The sequence below is a fragment of the Quercus robur genome, chromosome 5, assembly GCF_932294415.1.
Source record: "Quercus robur chromosome 5, dhQueRobu3.1, whole genome shotgun sequence".
NCBI classification, from domain to species: domain Eukaryota; kingdom Viridiplantae; phylum Streptophyta; class Magnoliopsida; order Fagales; family Fagaceae; genus Quercus; species Quercus robur.
Window position 1 is genome coordinate 24,193,575 of NC_065538.1, and position 17,810 is coordinate 24,211,384.

The following is a 17,810-nucleotide window of genomic DNA, read 5'->3' on the forward strand; positions in this document are numbered from 1 at the left end:
ATTGGGCATGAACTTATTTGTTATATTCATACATTCATACAAATTTTAAGTAAAGTATCATTGATTTGAAATATTTTAGTTGAGTTTTATTTTGTGAAACCATAATGGAGGTTGGTGTAATTTGCTATAATAATAAAAAATGATAATCCTACCCTAATGATTCAAAATATTCAACTTTAATTTCTTACCCGCTTTAGTTGCTACAACCTTTTTGTAAACATTGTGATATAGTTTCTGGTAAGTGAAAGCAACAAACAATGCATAGACATTTGTCCGAAAAAAAAAAAAACCTCTTACATACAGGTTGTCTTGCACTACATGAAGTGAACTAAAGTTTGCAGTGGGTCTAAACTCTAAAGTCTAAACTGAGACCTAACATATAGTGATAGTCCATGTGATTATGTTAAAAGCATCTCATTTAGTTGCACCTTATAAACAAAAAATAAGAATGGTCTCAACTCATTGGAAGCTTGCCTGTCTTATCAAATCAAGAAAGTGACGGTGCATGATGATGAGAAATAGAGATATCATAAGCTCGTGTGTTGCTAAATTTCCAATTGTCCTATATTGATATTTGGAAGGAAAAGTACCAATGATATTGCCTTATAAATTTCTTGTTTTCACATCTTCGGCTAAACCATAAAGGCCATATAGCTGTCCCAAACTACTTGCTCTCCCATGCATGTGATGGAGTTGCTCTTGCAAAGCAACTTCGATGAATACGAATGTAAGCGTGTGCAAATAAAGATAATATCTTTAACAAAATTAGAAAATTGGGACCACTAAGAGATATTTATTGAAAGGGTTGCGTTAGCTCCATTATATGAAAGACTCACTATATAATCAAGTTTCAAAGAGTAGTACAATTTGGTTGAGAATCACCTCTATTATGGCGAAGTCACGGGTTTAGATACTTCACTTGCTCAATAGTATTAAGACCACATTCACTTGCTCTCAAATGTAGTAGTTTTTCTTCTTTCTCCTTCTAATACTTTGAGGAATTAGATAATACTATCAAATACTTGTAGATGGGAATGAATGAATATATATATATATATATATATATTAGAAGTATATAACCACAATTATAGTCAATTCATTTCAAAATAGAGTAGTTTGTGTTGCGTTTGCTATATGAGGTCATTATTGTGTATGTGATGTGTTTGTTGTCCAAACACACTTTTCAAAACCAATTGAATTTTTCCTTTAATTTAACAGAAAATACTAATGGATGTTGTAATAACATGTTCATTATGAAAAGATAAGAGGCATTGCTATGTTTAAAACTAAAAGGTGGACATCGCAACTACCCCATACTAAAATGGGGAAAAAGTACAATTTCTCCCTGTATATGGATTAGATCAATGACCCAAATGTTGTTCATTCCTCCTTCAGCTAAAAATGAAAAAGTATACACATTGTGTAAGGGGTCGTTGACACATTTGCAATTGTACTAATATTTTGTAAAAAAGATAAGGAGTTAATTTATAACATACTCATTGAAATAATAGTTGAATTTATTGCATACAGAGAAATGCATGATTTGTTAGTGTAAAATAGACAAGCATCTCTGATTTAATTCTTGGGAATTGATTTTATGGATTTATTGCATTATTTAAAAATTATAAAGAAATAATAGTTGAATTATTAAACCTATCATTTCTTAATAGTTCAAGTTTTGAGGACAAATAGTAATTTATTATGATATTAAAGCAAGTGATCCTAATGTTGAATAATGTCTTGATTCTATTTCACATTTAAAAATAAAAAAATTTCATGTATTAGACCTCACTTATTGAGCAAAAGTTTAGTATAATAGTTAAATGGTTAAATCCATAATTTCCTAATAGCTTAAACACAAACAAGTCATAATTTATCTCTAATAAATGTATTTTCTTCCTCCTAATTCATCATTCCAATTCTTTCGTTTTTCTTTATCTAAATTAAAAGAGTATGTTTCAATTAGCTCAACTGATAAAAATTTTTATGGTGCAATAAGAAATTTGGCATTTGAACCCTATTTATACCAAAAACCAATTGAAGTTGTAGTTTGATGATAAAGAGAAATCGCTATGAAGCTTATGGTGGAATAAGAGATTTGGTGTTTGAACCCTATTTATATCAAAAACTAATTGAAGTTTTAGTTTGATGATAAAGAAAAATCGTTATGAAGCAGATGTCATAAGTTGAAATTTTTATTATTTAAATAATTAAAAATAAATTATTTAAAAAACAAACCATCATCAAAAGAAATTTCTTAGAAATTGTGGGAGGCCTAGGACATTATGCATGTATCCCATGAAAGACAGAAACTAGCTAATACTTTTGGGTTCTCATTAACTGTTGCTTTTATGAAATTTATTTATAGAAAATTTTAAGAAATTTTTAATACCACTTTAAAAAAAATTATATATAAAAAAATAAAAAAAAAAATAAAAACTACTATAAAAAATCAGTTGTTTTTTCTTTTCTCATAAAATATTTTTGAAAATATTTTCTAAACTAATACTCTTATAGTATTAGTTAACTTTTCCTATACTTAGTCTATATTTTTATAAGTTAAACACATACTTTCTCTCTTTTTGTTCTAATTATAAATTAATTGGTTAGTTTATTTGAAATAAATGATAATCTCTCTTTTATAACAATCTTAACTAACCATTTTTTTTTTTTATAATGAAGGGAAAGTTACAATTGTATCAATTTTAATATATATATATATATATATATATATTAGAATTCAATTTTACTTTTTAAATTATCAATTGCGTCAATTTAATTCCTTAAGTTTTGAAAATATCTTCCCCCACTTCTTTCTAGGAATCGTGTGATTTGTGTTATTTATAAATCAAGTTTGACTAAATCCTTGTTGATAAAAGACGTAAGAATTTGAAACAAGCATGATTTGTATGATTTTTGTAATAAACTTTGATGATAAGTGTATTGATTTCATTAAAAAAAAAAAAAAAAGTGGGGAATATTGATAACATCATATCGTTTTCAAAAGCTTCACGGATTAAAGTGACGTAATTAATATTTTTGAATCAAAAAATATATTTTTATTGTGTGTATTTAATGTCCGTTGTTTATAATCCTAGTTTATAACTACAAATGTTAGACCATTTTGTAATTATACTTTGATTATATAATGTATTATTAATCCAGTTTAAAACACTAATATTACTATTTTTCTACGTATCTTAATAAGTATTACTGTTTACTAAAGAAAAAAGAGTTACAAATTTTTTATAAATACATATTTATTTGTTTTTTGCAAAAGACTTCATAATTTTATTGGTACTTTATGTTATTTTTAACATTAAAATTAGGATTTAAGTCTCCTCTTAATTAACTATCGAATTTTAAAAGAAAATTTCAATTTATGATATTTAACATCGACACGAGAGAGAGAGAGAGAGAGAGAGAGAGAGGAGAAAATGCAACATCATTATACTATGAAAATACTGAAAATTTACTTAACTCGTTACCCTCTTCTTATTCTTATGTGTATGTGTCAGCCAGGGAAAGACTGTAGGACCTGCTATAGCCAGTTTTTTGTCCCCCTAAAACCGCGTTCGGAGTGGCAATAAAAACAGGCACGTGGCAGTAGCCGATATTCATTCAGGGAAAAATAGAATAGTTAATGAGAAAGAGACCCGAACCCGACAAACCAACAAGACCACATGGTTGTCTCCGTGTGGGACCCACATACGGGAATTTTTCAAAAAGTAAAAATAAAATAAAAATTTGGTAGGCACATGGACTTTCGCGTTAAAGTTGACTTGTACTTTAAAGAACCCCAGGAACATGTGGGTCCCACACTCGCCTACTCTACTCTACGCTTTCTTTCTTTCCTCTCAGCTTCTGTACACACACACGAACACAAGAGTTTGTTTCCTGTGTAATTACTAGGTTGATACCCTCTATCTTCACCCGTGGCTTGTGGGACCCACGTGTGAGGTGTGGTTTATGTCATTTTACATCTCCTCTCTTCCACGCTTGGGTGTAGTCTAGATTTGATGTAATTCTACACTCTCTTTCTTATATTTTGCTGAGTGACTGATTGATTGATGTCATTTCCAAGTTGATGTTTTTGGGTCCAATATGTTTAATGCTTGTGTAAGATGCACTCTATACATATTTGGCGTATATAAAATAATTTTCCGTCATTTACACGTGAATTCACTTGACATGTCAATCTTACTCCCTATAATTTTTTTTTTTTTCTCCCTACAATTTTTCTTCACGTGGTAATGTGATTTATCAATCAACCATTCTTTAGTCCCTAAAATGATTGGATATTTGGGAGAATTAAGACTCTCGACTTGATTTCCACCCTTTAAATTGCCTTATTTGAAGTATTTCATTAATAAATGTTAATTTGTTTGTAGACATGGAGTGTGTGTAAAGTGTGAGCTGGCTTTGGAGTTTAGTTAAAGATTTTATTTATATTAACCAACTATCTAATGATATTGTAGAATGACTAAATAGTGCTTGATTTCATTATAACAATATTGTAGATGTTTTTAGAAATTAAGGAGAATTTGAAAAAAAAAAAAAATTCATTATGAGGGGGCTTCCAATTGAATAATGTTATATACAAGATAAATTTTCATAATTGTTTTTTTCTCACACCTTGTTGAAGTGCTAAATTTATGAATGGTTCATTTTCATAGGAATCATCATCGATATAACCTTTATTGTAAACTATTCATAACCTATCATCTCAACAATTCTAAAATATATTGCGGAACTTGTAATTATATTATTGTTTCTATTTCTTCCCATTTGGCACACAATTTAATGCTTAAGCATTTAGTATAATTTTTTAAATTTTGTCAATAAAAAACGTTTTATTTAACTATAAATAACTGGAATAGCTCTTTGGATTAAACCCGACAATAAGAGAAGTAAGAAAGAAAATGAAAAATGGGTATGTTTGCTAATTTTAAAACCTTTAAAAAAAATATATTATCATAACCATACTTTAATCAATTTTTATATATAAAAAAAAATTCAATAGAAAACAAAATAAATTTGTGTCAAGCGGAAGTCAAATACAATTGACAACAACCATTATCACCTAGAATTATGAAAAGAACAGATTAAAAAATAAAAAGTGAACACTTTTGTTTTTAAGAAGAATAAAAATTGAACTTGACAACGGCTATCGCTTTTTTTGCCACACGGAAGCCAAATACTATGACAACAACCGTTTTCCCCTATCATGAAAAGAATACATTGAAAAAGAGCTCACTATATATATATATATATATATATATATATATACATATAGCTAACTTTTGAATCTTAACACTTCATGCTGACACAATGAAAACGTAAAATAAACCTTTTTAATATGGATCAAGATCAAATTTGAAGTTCAAAACAGGTATTATCGCTATAAATCTATGGGCAAGTTCGGATCAGCCTTTAGTTTTTAATTAATTTTGTGTACGGCTTTAATAAGTTCATTTTTAATTTTTTTTAAAAGTACAAATACATTTTAACATGCTTTCAATAAATCTCTTTCAACTTTAACCCAAAAAAAAAAAAAAAACTCTTTCAACGGAATGTTAGATGAATTGTACCAAACGGGCATGTTTTGAAAATTCATAGAGTACTGCACAGGCACAATGTTTTCCCCAAAGTATTAAAAGTAAAAAACCTCAAAAAACATATGAAACAGAGTGGACCCGGGCCGACCAAGGGCCCAAACTTTCGAACAATGACATCAAATACACACGCTTCCGTCAAACACTGCCACCTACATGAGCGAATCACAACCGCTCTTCTATTTACACGTGTCATTCTGCCACTGGCTCAATCATTTTGCCGGCCAGATTCTCCTCTTATCAAATTATATATAGAGCACACAGCCAAATATGTTTAGTCACATTATTTTTGCTTTTGGGTCTCAAAAACTTTAGTCTAAAAAAAAAAGCATAAAGAAGAGTACTAAGGAGACTTGTTTTTTTTTATTGTAGCACTATTGACAAAATGTCACCGGAAAATAGAAACTACTCGCCGGAATCCGATGTCATGGGCCTGAATTTGAAGGAGACGGAGCTGACCTTAGGGATGCCGGGTGAGACACGTGTAACGATGGATACCGGTGTAAAGTTCGGCACCAAACGTGGGTTTTCAGAGACCATCGATCTTAACCTTGGTAGATCAAACGTTAAATGTCATGATAAAGTTTGTGATGATGAGTTGGAGAATGATGTCTTGGGTGGTGCAACAAAATCTCTCACAGCAAAGTAAGATTTCCAAACCATTCATCTTATCTTAGGTTAATGAGTTCATGTATTACATATTTTTATGGTAAAAAATTCATGCATATATCATTACATAGTAAGGTGACGTTGAGAGAATGATTATATACTCATGTTTATTTTTCTAGATCTTGGAAATTCAAATACTATTAAATTTTTTTTCTTTCCTGATAAACAAGGATATGGGATTTGTTTACTATTTTGAAATCTTTTCGTACTTTGATGAGTCAAACTAACTTTAACTTTTATTTTTGAAAGTGAGGAATTTATTTAAATAATTGTTGCATGTCTACCTACATTTTTTTTTTTTTCAAAGCACAAGTAATAAAATTTTGTAATCTTATTTATTTGCAGGGCACAACTAGTTGGGTGGCCACCGGTGAGAGCATCAAGGAAGAACGTAATGAAGAGCTGCAAGTTCATAAAGGTGGCTGTGGATGGAGCTCCATATCTAAGAAAGGTTGATCTAGAAATGTACAATAGCTATCAGCAGCTGTTGAGTGCTCTAGAGGATATGTTCTCTTGTTTGACAATTCGTACGTACCTAGATCCTTGTTTCTATATTCTGTTTATGCACCATAATTATCGTATTTCAATATTAAGCATGTATAATTTTGTGTCTAATTTGGTCTTTTTGTTGTTGATTTTGATATAGGTAATTATTTGAGTGAGAAGAAGCTTATGGACCCTGCAAATGGCGTGGAATATGTTGCTACTTATGAGGATAGAGATGGTGACTGGATGTTAGTTGGGGATGTACCATGGAAGTGAGTTTCCAAGCCTACCCTTGTAAAACATTGAATAATTTGAATTGTTTTAATTAACCTTATTAGTTTTGTTTAAGAAGAATAAATGATTAATTATGCTTATTAATCCTTTACTTACTTTTATTTTCAGAATGTTTGTTGAATCATGCAAGAGGGTAAGATTGATGAAAAGCTCGGAGGCAATTGGACTAGGTAATTTTTCTATTTCTTGTTTGAGGCTAACTTATTTTTCTATTTTATCATATTAATGATCATACAATATTCATTTTTTTTTTTTTTTTTTTGTGTTGGTGCAGCTCCAAGGACACCACAAAAATGTTCAAGCACAGCTTAGAAAAAGCCTTTCACAAGCATCCTTGGAATGATACAATTTCATGTACAGAGGCTTTTGCTTTCGCTTTTTTTAGTTGGAAGAGTTTTGATTAATTAGGTAGATAAAGTTTAGTAGAAAAATAAGAGAGGCTTGCCTGTAATTATCTACGAGTTGCATCTGTAGTACTAGTGCAATTGATGCTGTGGGCTTTTTTCTCACCTTTTTTGGGTCTGTAAGTTTTTGATAGTGAATATTAGAGAGTTGGATTGTAATACTTTCCACACACTATATCTATATTTGATTTATATGAGTTTTTAATTTAATAATTTAAATGAACATGAACTCAGATCCCCATGATTAAATTTAACAAATGAAAAAGATCAAGAAAAAAAAAAGGTGAAAATAATGTAATTATTTTGATGAAAATTAAAAATAATCACAGCTAAGGCACATGAGCAGATAGCACTTGATTTATGTTTAGCTTTTATATATGGATCTAACAAGATCAACTATACCTAATCCAGAAGTTGTATTTATTTTGTAGCTTTTATAGACCAATCTAACAATGACCATACTTTCTTTTTCTTTTCCTTTTTTTTTTTTTTTTTTTTTTCCCATCTTGAGAGAAATTCAACTATTTCTTTTTTTTTCTTTTAAAGGATGAATAATGAGATGTTTTCAACTCATTATTGACATTAAAAAGTTGCATTGGGATGTTGAGTCAGTACACCAATAGGGGACACAATCAAAATATGAATTCATCAATGACAGACCATGTGTTCTTTGGATTGGAGCTTTGAGTTGTTTATAGAATCAGTGATTTATTCAGAATATTTAAAATATATAAATATATATATATATATTTGTATTTTATGGGCACGAACTTATTCTAATAAAAAGTTAAAGCAAAATTTATTCACGGAACATAATGATGTTCTACAATTAATTTTGCTACAGCCAAGGAAAAAAATTGTAAGGAAATTTACCAGAGGAATTAAAATCCATGCCTGCTTCCTGGCTATGGTGCTTTGATGAAGTAGATCTGTGATACTGTGTGGTGCCCTTCACAAGTACATAGTCTATTAATGATAAATTCCAATTCAATAGCTCTAGGTACCCCATCAATCATGAAAGATAACAGGGTCATTCTTTTCTCCTTTTTTCTTTGCTGACTTATTGGATATGCCTGATTTTCTTCACAATCTGTCTCTATACCTGAACCAATTTTGGGAAACACACTGAAACATGAATGAGTGCAAGCTTAGGTAGCATGATGTACAACAGAGCCCTTCTATTAATGAGTATCTGGTGCAAATGATGGTAAATTTTATGAAAAAGTTAATGCAGTGAGTGATACTAACACAATGCCATTCAAGACCTTTGTATAGGGTATGGTCATAGTGAAGATCTCACTAATGAGGTCTGCTGTATGATAAATTATCATTAGTCCGGACACTTGTGTTGTGGTGCATGTTTTTTCTTGATATGTTGGAAAAATCATGGAGTGCTTGTAATAATGCTTCCTTCAATCCACCGAATTTTCTCAGCTGGAAAGTTCCAATTAAAGTAAAGTGTCATCACAGAGTATTTGTTTTGACTCTGGCTGATGCAATTCCATCAATCTCTAGAGATTACAAATTGAGAGACTAATGGTCATAGAAAGTAATTCAAGGCCCATTTGTACTAGGTAGTTCTGAGTAAAAACCTTAGGAGGCAACAATGTGATGCTGGTTGGGCTTAAGGACTATTGCCTCCCACTATCTAAAATCATGGTATTCTGGGTGGGACTAAGGTCAACCTATGACTCAACTCAGCTGAATTAGTGCCAGTGGCCCTTATTCTTTGCTACGCCTCTCAAATTGGTTTCTTGATGGATAGAGTTATTGCAATCATATCCAAGTAGGATAGCCACAGTTGGTCCCCTCAACCTTTTTCATTCAAGAAACAATACACTAAATACAAAAACAAACATGTAACATAGCTTACTTTCAATGCCCGGACTAACTTGTTGCTTGGATTTTTGGCTAAGAATTGTTGCCAGTAAAACTTGAGGCTGATACATCCCTAGTCACAAAAGTTTAATCTGAATGTTTGTTTTAGCATAAGTTGTGTTTTGAACTGGACTGTGTTATTTGGCCCAAATTTCTAAAATTCTAAAAATCTGTCTAAATATTTGATTACTGATAGTAACATATCTCTACTTTTTAATAATTGTCTATTAAGACTTGCATGTGGTAGGTTTCCATTTGCTCGATTATCAACGCTAGATGGTCCATGTCCATGACTATTTTACAGGATGAGAAAGAGTGAGAGGGACAAAAGAAAAAGAGGGCCTTTCCTATTTTACTGTTCATACAAAGTTTTGGTTCCATCACTCCTTTAATGATGAAAGAGAACCAAACCTTCCTGCTAACTACCATAATAAATGGATCAGCTCAAGAATGTGTGTAAAAGAGCGAGGATTTTTTTCCAAACTAAGAGAAATTAAACCCTTTGAGCTTTAGGCTAACCCTTCCCTTTCTTGCCTATAAATTTAGTGGCAAATAGGAAGAGGAAAGTGAAGGGTTAGCTTAAAGGAAAAGGAAAAATGGACTCTGCACCATCTCAGCAAGAAATGTCATACTTTGATCATGTCCAGAAACGCCGCGAGGAGAAAGGATGCCCATATGCTTGGTTTGTATCTCTCTAATCTCCACCTCTTCTTGTTTCCATTTCTTCTTTTCTTATTATAAAACTAATACTTGCTCAAAAAAAAAAAAAAAAAAACACTAATACTGGTGCTGTACGTTCCAACTTCCAATACAGTTTGTTCACGCTGTGTTGCTGCTTTTGTTGCTTTGAGAGTTGTGAGTGCTGCTTGGAGAGTATCTGCTGTTGCTGCTCCTAGATTACTTGATGTAAAACATGTTCAAGATTATCCTAATGTGAATTGTGCAAATAATGTTAGAATTCTAAGTTTATCTTCTTGATAAATTTATGTTATTTGTACAAATTATATTGTTCTTGTATGATAAGTGAATGGAATTTTATTGAGCTAGCTAGCACTAGTTGTGAGGTATTTATGGACTGGACTCAGTTATGTACCTACAAGGGCCTTGTATACGTTGGAAGGAAACTGTGCCATTCCCCACTCTACATATATGTACAAAGATATCTGCAGAAGTGATCACTCACAAACATCTAAGTATTTACAATTAATACATGTTAGCTCAATTTCTTCAATAATTAGTTTGGAGGCTTATTTTATTCTCAGATTTTGGCTATCTGAGTCACTTGTACATCTCACCCCAATTACAACTACAAACAACTTTATAGTAGTGTGGAACAAAATTTACTTGCAAATACGATTTTTGGAATAATATACATCCTGACTTGAGAGTAAAACATATTAAAGCAAGGGTCGGCTATGTCACAATGGCCACAGTAAAAAGAATTGGCCACAACAGGTTAACAATACCAGTCCATATCTCAATTCTGCTCAAACAGCGGTCTTCTTATGGAGAGCATACAACTTCTTTTCAAGAAACAATACTGTTAAAGTCTTAATATACTCTACATCAACAATAACAATCAAGCATTTGTCCCAAAATTTCGGGGTTGGACACAGATACTCAACATATTAATCATGGTTGATTATTCTATCAAAACTCATACCTTTAGTGTATGGGAAAAAGTCTTGATAGTCTTAACATTCCCTGATGCAAAGGTATGCACCATTTAGCATTTGCTGGCCTTTTGAATCATAATATCTTCCCAGAAGAAAACCAGAAAGAGTTGTGCAAATAAAAAATATTCAATTTTATTTGAAACATTGACTATAAATTTACATTTACATTGGCTTTTCTCCACTAAAGGTATTTTTTTAATAACAAATGCCCTTAAAAATGAGATATTCAAGAAATCAAAATTGGGCTTTTCAACATTTTTCTATTTGAAACCATGGTCCTAGTTACCTGGGAGGGGATTCCTCCCTTCATCAATTTCGATGACAAGGAGATGCTTTGGATCTGACCCATTTGGCCCTTCAGCATAAAGGGTGGGAAGGTAAGCTTTGTATGCTGGCAAGTACCGTGAAACAAAATCTTTAACCTACAAACTCCTCCAAGAAAAACTCTGTCAGATATTAGAATCTACCACAGTTACAGTAGAAAAATTTAAAACTTTTCAAATACACATGTTCAGCAATTAGCGTACCTCCTCATCTGACATTCCAGGATTACCTTCCTTTCTCATCGCAATCTCTGCCTGAAAATTCCACAGAACACTAGTTATACTCGTGGTTTTATCATTTATGATAGAGAATTCATAAAAAAAAGAAAAGAAAAAAAGAAAAAAAATAAACAAATGGAATCTATATTGTTCAAGGTATGATGTTAATATGATATCCAACCTGTAAACGCCACTGGTAGACACAACTCGGGTCATTAATCTTGATGACTATCCATGCCTTTATGAACTTGTCCCATGCATCATAATATGCTTCAAGGTTCTTATTTACCGTCTCTAGCTGTACAACAAAAAATAACTTAGAGCTATAGTTATACCAATTATAATGACACAATAACAGCATGTGTCTAACCTGTGGATCAATAGCTTTGACAACTTCCACTGGAAGGGGTTTGAAACCAAGCATCCAGCCTTCAAACAGAATAACCTAAACACATAAATTACAAGGTGACATAATACTTGCAGAATCCCTTCAAAAAAGCAGAGAGGCAAAGCCAACTGAAACTGACCAATCCCATCAGATCTATGTTTATTCACATCTAAACACTATCATTATTTTTCACAGATTCAAATAATTTTAAGAGTGACATTGAATTGTGCAAACATCTACTTTGACATAATCAGGGATGGGCAATATCATCTTGCATGCCAGCCTAAATTCCCTCCAACCTTAACTCCAGATTGCATCCTCTTACCGTGAGTGGCCCCTCAACCTCTGGCCAAGTTGAAGGATCAGCTCTGTCACCCCTCCCATTAAATGCTGACTGGATGTGGAAACAAGTCAAGATAAGTAACTTTAAACCCAAAAGTTGATTGAGAAACAAGAAACATTAGTATGATTGTATGCTTACTTTATCATATCGAGGTAGCTTCATCTTCATACCTGGATACTTTAGACAAAGACACATTAGGAATTACACAAGCATCAATTACAAAGGAAAAATAAGTGAAGTTGACGCACCCTCTTTAGTCAATTGGGTAAGAGCCGTGAGTGTTTCAACAGAGAACGCAAGATCATGGCTGCCAGCATTTCCACGAAGCTGTAATCAAACAAAAAGGAAGGGAAAGAAATAAGAAAAAGAATTTTCAGTTCTTTGATGAGTACAAAAGGCTAATGTATTCTGTTAGCCAACAACTAATACAAAAATATGTCAATTGCTACCTCTAATAGTGCATTTCCTGGAATTTCTTCTCTCAGTTTAGCCTACCATCAACAAACTATTGGATCAGAAGATGAAAACCCAAAGAACAAGAAAAAGCATTTGCTAAAAAAAAAAAAAAGGTAAAGAAAAAAAAAATCAGAAATCACCTGAGCCTCTGCCGTCAAATAGAAGTCATCAATGGATACTGTCGCAGCCTTCCTGAATTTTGGAAATGCATGTCAGCAATCTTATTTTTCGCTTTTTTATATGACTTGAAAAATCAACTACTACAATTAAGAAAATTGAAATCGTGCAACCAACCTGCCAGTAATTTGGAAGAGATAGTCAAGAGCAAAGACAAGTGTAGTCTTCCCACAACCTTGTGGCGCACTAAAACCAATCTACATCACAAGCAACATCACATGAAGTGATATATACAAAGATGCACAGATCCAATACAGCTACTAAATTATACTTAGAAAACTAAAAAAATAAAATAAAATTGGAAACCTAAGTTTTTTAAAAATACCACTAGAGGAGATATATCTTCTCCATCCTTGAATGTGGACCTGTGCTGTGAAACCTGATCTTCACACCATAAAAAGACTGGTACATAGTAGTGATATAACCTTGCTTTCTCAGGAACTGTAAGGTACAATTCATTGAGCTTAAACAATCGACAAAGGTGCAATCCATATGCTAACCACTTGTCAACGGACTCAGCTACCTTTTCTGGGTTCAGACCCAATTTGTTAAACAAAGGACCTGAGCATATGAATTCAAAAAGGTCCTGCACAGAGGAAACTTCTGCAGGTTTTGTGGGAAATACAGAATATGATGGGCCCAGCCTGCTGCAATCATTGCTGGCAGCAGTGTTGCGACACGTGGAATTGTCTCGTATCCATGAACATCCACTGCCTGTAGAATGAATCCATAAATATGAAGAAGACTAAAGGGGATTATTTTGCCAACAGTGCTCATCTTTTAAATCATTGCAAATAGTAAATTATTTTGCCAAAGCTTAAACTCAATTTCAGCAAAACAATCTGACTATTTTAAATTCATAAAACACAAGATTGACTTACATTTATTATGATCTCTATTCTCTAATGTGGAAGTTTTGTGCCTCCTATTTCCAGTGATTTGAGGGAAAGTCATGAACAACCAATTATCAAAAGCAAATCCAACATGTCATGAAAACATTGCCAACAGATAGAGGCAGAGGCAGGACTAGTCAACATACCATGAGGCAACAACAATGAAAGCAATAAGACTACTCGTTTTTGCCAATTAAAATTTATCAAGCATCCAAGAAGAGACGAAGCTTAAAATCAGGAGGGACGAAAAGATCTCTAGCCTTACTACAGGCATCCTTTCCCATAGACTCAATTTATTCTTAAGTGAGCATGAGGGTAGAAAATCAAACATAATTGTTGGGTGATGACGGAGAAAAAAAAAGGGCACACATAGGTTGATTGTGAATAAAGAATCAAGCATCCGCGGCCAAAGTAGTTCATAAATTTATTACATGGCTGTTTAAATCAACAGTTGTCTGTAGACCTTTAAACTACATTGCATCTTAATAACTATATACATGCAAATCCTAAGCTTAACAATGAATATATATATATATATATACACACACATGCAAATCCTAAGCTTAACAATGAAAATATATATAGTTTTATAACCAAAAGAAAATACCAAGTTGCATAGATTGACAAAAATACTCATGAGATTGCAATTACAATTAGGTTCCAATAAGATAATGTTAAACTTACAAAAACGAAATAAAAAAATAACCGTAAAAATTGATAAATTTCAACTTCTTTCCATTACTTACCTCAATAAATCCAAAGGAAATAAAATTATAGATTATAGAAGACAATTATGTTTCTTTTGTCCATTATATCAGAAAACAATCACACGGCAATATCTTTTGCAGAGAGAATTTCAAAGCCGTTTACCCAACTGAACCCAATACATATTTTGATTGTTAAACCATAAATTTTCACTTTTCTTGATAACCCATATAAAAAGATGACATATGATTAAGATTTTCAGTATATTTTTTGTTGTTCTACCATACTTTTCTCAGCAACCAAACAGAGTCAACATGTAAGAAAACATATAAAGATATTAAAAAAAAAAAAAGAAGCTAAAATATCAAAAATTGAATGAGAAATAAGAAAGAGCACCTGATTTTGATAAGTGGGTTGGCATTTGAGAGAGCCTCGAAGCTGTGTGGTTTGATTTTGTTGGAGCACAGAGAGAAGAGGGAATAGAAAAGTTATAAGGATGAGAAAAAGAATGTAATTTGTAATTACTAATATTATAATGATTATGATTATTAAAATAATAGAGGCAGAGCGAAGCTGTCGGCGACCATGGCTGAGATAAGATATTCATAGCTGCCATGTTCATCTCTTCCTCTGTGTGTAGCTGTGTGTCTGTTCTTTTATTCAAACCTGTGCCACATATAAGTTTGAACTGAATAAGTTGACAATACTGCTTTAGCCTTTCAGATGAAAGTGAAACTACTAAAATACCAAACACATGAGTCCAAAAATCTTTTTTTTTTTTTTTGATGGGACCAAAAAAAAATCTTATTCTAATGTATTATTGCCCTCAAAATTCAATAATTAAGGTTATGGTTTTTCGTTTTCTGGGAGAAAAAGGTTATTGTTTATGTGGTGGTGTATTAAACAATATCACAATATTTGGTGGTGCCTATTAACTTTCTCTTCAAAAAAAACAATTTGATTACCAACTCAATTTATATAACTATTATTTTATAACTAGCTTCTAAGCACGTACTCACACATGTTTAGAGGTTTTTCTATTTTTTGACTAAATGTTAATAATTTGTATTTATTATAAATTGGAATTACCATATTTTTCAATTACAAAAATACCTAAAAGTGTGAAGAGTGTCATACGTTTGTACCAAATATTAAAATTATTAACATTTCTCCATGCATAAAACTCATCACATTCCTAGGTATTTTTGTAATTGAAAAATGTAGTAATCCTAATTTATAATAGATGCAAATTATTAACATTTACTCAAAAAATAGAAAAGTCTCAGAGGCTTTTTATTTTTATTTTTTTATTTATAAATCCTAAAAGGCAGCCACTTAGTCATAATATGTAGCCATTATGTACGCATCCAAAACAAAAGTTTCAAATGCTTAAAAAAATTAAATAGTTTTAATTTAAATAATTTAATAAGATTGTGATTATGGGAAGTCTCTCATGTGGGTAATAATATCATTTAATTTTTAAAATGTATTTTCTTGAATAAAATGAAAAGAAGTTGTAGTGAAAGGCAAGAAAATTGTTAGGGATAATTGATTAATTTCTTATGGAAGAGATGTGATTGAGAAAAATAATAAATTGAATCCAACATATAATTATATTACACAAATTGATAAATATAGGCATAGGTAGGATAAATATTTTTTTCTTATATACAAAAAAGAGTCATTAAAAACCACTTGATAGATGACCACCACTTTATATGAGCTTGGAATCATACAATAACTTTTATAAAGTGTCTCACCCAAACTCATCCAATATGGCCACTATGCAATTCAACAAAATTGTTGATATGTCACCCTAAAAAAAAAAAAAAAATAGAGTAAGGATTAACTATAACTACTTTCTCTAAGTAATCTATAAACATATTAATTATATTGCAATCTTATCCAAATTGAAAAGTTTGTCAAATTTAATACTATTTTTTTCATTGATTAAGATTGCAATATAATTAATATGTTCATCTTTTTTGGTTAATAGTGTAGAGTAATACAATTTAAACCTTATCCAAATTGCACAGTTATTTATTAAAAAAAAAAAGTTTTACATACGGTAATATTATAATCGAAGTTCTTTTAAAAAAAAAAAAAAAGTTCTAGATACTGCAATATTGTATTCAAAGAAAAGCAATAAATATTCCATTCCTTTAAGGTAATGAGTAAGCTTTAACGAACAAAAGCGTATCATACGAAAGAAAAAAAAATAAAAAAAAATAAAAAAAGCTAATGATAAGGAAATATGAAAATAAAGAAAAACACTTCAAAGTCATTATAATTAGAATAAGGATTAACAAAAGTAATTCAACAAAAACCAACTACAAATTGCGTAATCCTCATCAAATTTTACAAATGGTCGGTAATGGTGATTAAAAAAAAGTGTTAGAAGACTGTTCATTTCTTTATTAAAAAAGAAAAAAGAAATGAGCTATGTACATTAAGATACCATTGAGATAGAAAAACTTTTTTTTGTTTGAGCAGGAACAATCAGAAAAAATCTTTTGTTTTTGTAAGTAGAGTTTCTTTTTCTTATATCTATTTCTATAGTGATTGTAAAACTTTAGTGACCCTAATCAAGAAAAATAGAAATTATCACAAAAAATGAAAGAATACATATCACGTGTAAATATTTATGTAAAATTCAAATATTAGTTATATTCATTGAAAAACGCATACCTCCTACGCAGTACCCCCTTCACACTTCCAAGGCGCTTTCTACAATCGTAAAAATCAATTTTATTTGTAATCTGGAGGTGCAGTACCCCTCTTCAACATTGAAGGTACTTTCCACAATCGAAAAAAAAAAAAATTATATGTGATCTAGAGGTAGGGGTAAGTATTGTGATTTTGGTTAACTGCTTTTCTAGTGGGCTGATTGAATAACCAATCAAGTAATGGCTAATAGTGGGGAGAAATTAGTGGAATGGTAAAATTTGTAACTAAAATTTAGGAGTTTTTAATTTGGATGATAACTTAGAAACTTGAAATATATGTTTAGCCAAAAAACAAAAGCAACGTGATCTTAACTGCTTAATGATAATGCTTCCCTAAAAGCAGCAAAAAAAAAAGGGGGGATAATGATAAGGGGGAAATTTAAAACTGCTGGGTAGAAATATGGAGTTTATGTCTCAAATTTGTGTACGGTTTTTTTTTTTTTTTTTTTTTTTTTATCAGTAAGGCATATGTGTTTTTACAAAGAAAATTGTGTATTTTTTTATTCAAATGTTTTATTTTGAAATTTGAAAAAAGAAAAAGAAAAAGAAAAAGATAGT

At 31.2% G+C, this 17,810-nt stretch overlaps 2 protein-coding genes and 1 long non-coding RNA gene across 3 annotated transcripts; 2 read left to right on the top strand and 1 right to left on the bottom strand.

The window, feature by feature from the left end:
• The first annotated feature begins 5,888 nt into the window (after positions 1-5,888).
• LOC126725571 (auxin-responsive protein IAA17-like) lies at positions 5,889-7,665 on the top strand. The gene is made up of 5 exons (XM_050430367.1): positions 5,889-6,260; positions 6,630-6,811; positions 6,931-7,042; positions 7,173-7,234; positions 7,339-7,665. Exons 1-5 carry the CDS (start codon positions 6,001-6,003, stop codon positions 7,374-7,376), a joined length of 654 nt encoding a protein of 217 aa, XP_050286324.1. The 5' UTR covers positions 5,889-6,000; the 3' UTR covers positions 7,377-7,665.
• Positions 7,666-9,407: 1,742 nt separating this feature from the next.
• On the top strand, positions 9,408-10,392 carry LOC126725575 (uncharacterized). The gene is made up of 2 exons (XR_007655504.1): positions 9,408-10,028; positions 10,161-10,392. It is a non-coding gene; the product is annotated as an uncharacterized LOC126725575 (long non-coding RNA).
• Positions 10,393-11,129: 737 nt separating this feature from the next.
• On the bottom strand, positions 11,130-15,236 carry LOC126725574 (D-glycerate 3-kinase, chloroplastic). Its single transcript, XM_050430369.1, has 12 exons — positions 14,923-15,236; positions 13,254-13,642; positions 13,046-13,125; positions 12,892-12,943; positions 12,745-12,786; positions 12,544-12,622; positions 12,434-12,465; positions 12,278-12,346; positions 11,935-12,009; positions 11,746-11,862; positions 11,550-11,600; positions 11,130-11,444 (listed from the first exon to the last, which is right to left on the bottom strand). The coding sequence occupies exons 1-12, from the start codon at positions 15,146-15,148 to the stop codon at positions 11,301-11,303; spliced, it is 1,356 nt and encodes a 451-aa protein (XP_050286326.1). The 5' UTR covers positions 15,149-15,236; the 3' UTR covers positions 11,130-11,300.
• Positions 15,237-17,810: the final 2,574 nt, after the last annotated feature.